The following is a 2,396-nucleotide window of genomic DNA, read 5'->3' as shown; positions in this document are numbered from 1 at the left end:
CGTTGCTTCCTTCAGTTTGCTTTACCTGCATGATGCTTTCAGAACTATACACTCGATGTCGATCAACATCTCTATAGGTTAATTATACATACAACTCTTTGCATATGGTAGGTAGGCAATACATAATAACATTTTTAACATGTGGTGTATTAAAGAATCAAATGCATTAGTAGTGATTAGGTCTCCCTAATCTCTCGAAAAAATAAAAAGTCTTGCAAAACATATTAAGTGTTAGGAAATGAAAAGACACATGGAAGTGAAAAGTCAAAAGACCTTTTGTGCCCATATAAGAGGTGCTTTACTTCACATTGTATTTTTGTGCCTTTGCTCTCTCTCTCTCTCTCTCTCTCTCTCTCTCTCGCGCGCGCGTGCACGTGCGCACGCACATGTACAAAGCTGTATCCATCCTTCTCTCTCCTCTCCCCCTCTCTCTCTGTCTCGCACGCACATGCACAAAGTTGTATCCATCCTTCTCACATCGAGTGATGTTAAATGTCTATTTGCATATGTTATGCTATATTATATAGATGTTACATAGCAAGGCCCACCAAGCAAGGCTAGTTAATGATGTTTAATGATGTTGTGGAGCATAGGCTGGATCTAGGCGAGAGAGAGAGAGAGAGAGAGAGAGAGAGAGAGTGCTCTTAGCACAAGGGAGCTCCGGCCTCCACTGGAGGGGCGGCCATCAGCCCTGAGCGATTGAGCACATCGCAGATCTAGTTGTTAGTGGTGGACATGGAGGCACTTCGATCACAGATGAGAGCCATGGAGAGTCTACAGGCCAAACTAATAAGGGGGGCGAATCTAGAAGTCCTGCAGAGCGTGCTGGCGCATTTGGGGGGCGACCGTGCTGGACTGGAATTCCGGTGCAAAGCCTTGCTTAGTGCAAACGAGGTCCATGCTCTCATTCAGGATATAGAGGAGGTGAAGGAACAGCAGACAGTAGAGGTGCGTGAGTGGATCATGTGCTTGCGTCGACTCCAGGCAGACTTGTACAGATCTGCTTTGCTATTTAGTAGATCTAGTTATGCAGAAATCAACCCCTTTACTCCAAGCCCCCATCGCTCTCATGAAATCATGCAATTGCGTCGCACGCATGCTGCAGTGAAGAACTCTCTCATGGTGTGCGCTGAATGTCTGTACTCCCTGCTCTCTCAGCAGGACCTCATCTTGACAGTTGATCATCTAATTATGTTATCCAATGGTCTACTTGAGTTCGCCATTATGAGGACATTAAGGAGTGATGAGCACATGATAATGAGGGCAAACACCAAGCTCAAGGCTTTGCAGGCTTTTTTATGCTCTCTATTATTTTGCAAATTTGAGGATCCCTATGTGCATTGCAGTCTACCCATTGAGAACTCTCAACGGATCCCTTCCTTTGAGAGACCACAACAACGAAAGCACAGATTTCGCGACGAGTACTACACGTTTCATCATGAGGAGGCAGAAAATGTTGTGACTGCAAATGCAGAATTTGCTATGTTTTTTCAAAGATGTACAATGGGTCTTGTGGCATCCATTTGTGACGGTCTTCTTTTTAGCCTCGACATCAATGACAGGATTGCGTTCATCTTTACCCACCTCCTTGGAAGCAATTCCGAATTTGCCACTACGTTGCTTGAACTTGTCAAAGAGGTGTGGCTTCTGCACAAGCTTGTTTTTTCTTTTAACGCACTGCTTTTGAGGGTCCCCTTCCTATCATTCTTTAATGAGCAATACATGGATGCAATGGAGGAGAGCACCATATGTGATGATAATTTGGATGATCTACCAGTGGTCAAGCAAGTTCTTTATGTGGGGGTGCCTGGCTTTTTTGTCGATGACACAATTATCAAGGCTCAAGTTTGGGTAATGAATCTTGATGCCATGAATACCAACAAGTAAGAATACATATAAGCAGTTCCCAACACGTGGTGCTTATCAATTAGGTGGCATGGCTCTTGCTCGATGGTACGTGGCCCTTGCTTGACCATGTTTCATGGCTAATATTCGTAAGGGATAAGCACCTCCCCTCCGGGGCCTTTGGTGTGTTGTAAATTTTTTTAAAAAATACATATAAGCCGAGTGGATTCGCTCTATCGTGTGGTAACATGTGTGTAAGGAGGGGGGGTTATACAACTAACCATGCATTTTATAAAAAATAGTCCCATTCATAGGGGTTGTAAAGGGGAATTTCATGCACGAAGGTAACATCCCATTATTATTACAAATGAACCCTCCGGGGTTAGAAGGTTAAATATTGTTCATCACAGAGAATGGTATTTTGTACGATTCTTGGGCAATGCTATGATCCTATGATTTACTCGTTGCTTGCTAAGTAGGAATTTATGCTCGAACCTTTTTCTTTGTACTAATCAATTAAACTTTGAAAACACATTGAAAAAGTGTAATAC

At 43.4% G+C, this 2,396-nt stretch overlaps 1 protein-coding gene across 1 annotated transcript; it reads left to right on the top strand.

Annotated features, from left to right (window-relative positions):
- The first annotated feature begins 373 nt into the window (after positions 1–373).
- On the top strand, positions 374–2,079 carry LOC147424945 (uncharacterized). Its single transcript, XM_086499869.1, has one exon. It carries the CDS (start codon positions 736–738, stop codon positions 1,885–1,887), a length of 1,152 nt encoding a protein of 383 aa, XP_086355995.1. The 5' UTR covers positions 374–735; the 3' UTR covers positions 1,888–2,079.
- The last annotated feature ends 317 nt before the right edge of the window (positions 2,080–2,396 follow it).

Source organism: Adiantum capillus-veneris, chromosome 25, assembly GCF_014529385.1.
Source record: "Adiantum capillus-veneris isolate H3 chromosome 25, ASM1452938v2, whole genome shotgun sequence".
Taxonomy (NCBI): Eukaryota; Viridiplantae; Streptophyta; class Polypodiopsida; order Polypodiales; family Pteridaceae; genus Adiantum; species Adiantum capillus-veneris.
This window is presented reverse-complemented; position numbering and strand designations above follow the sequence as displayed.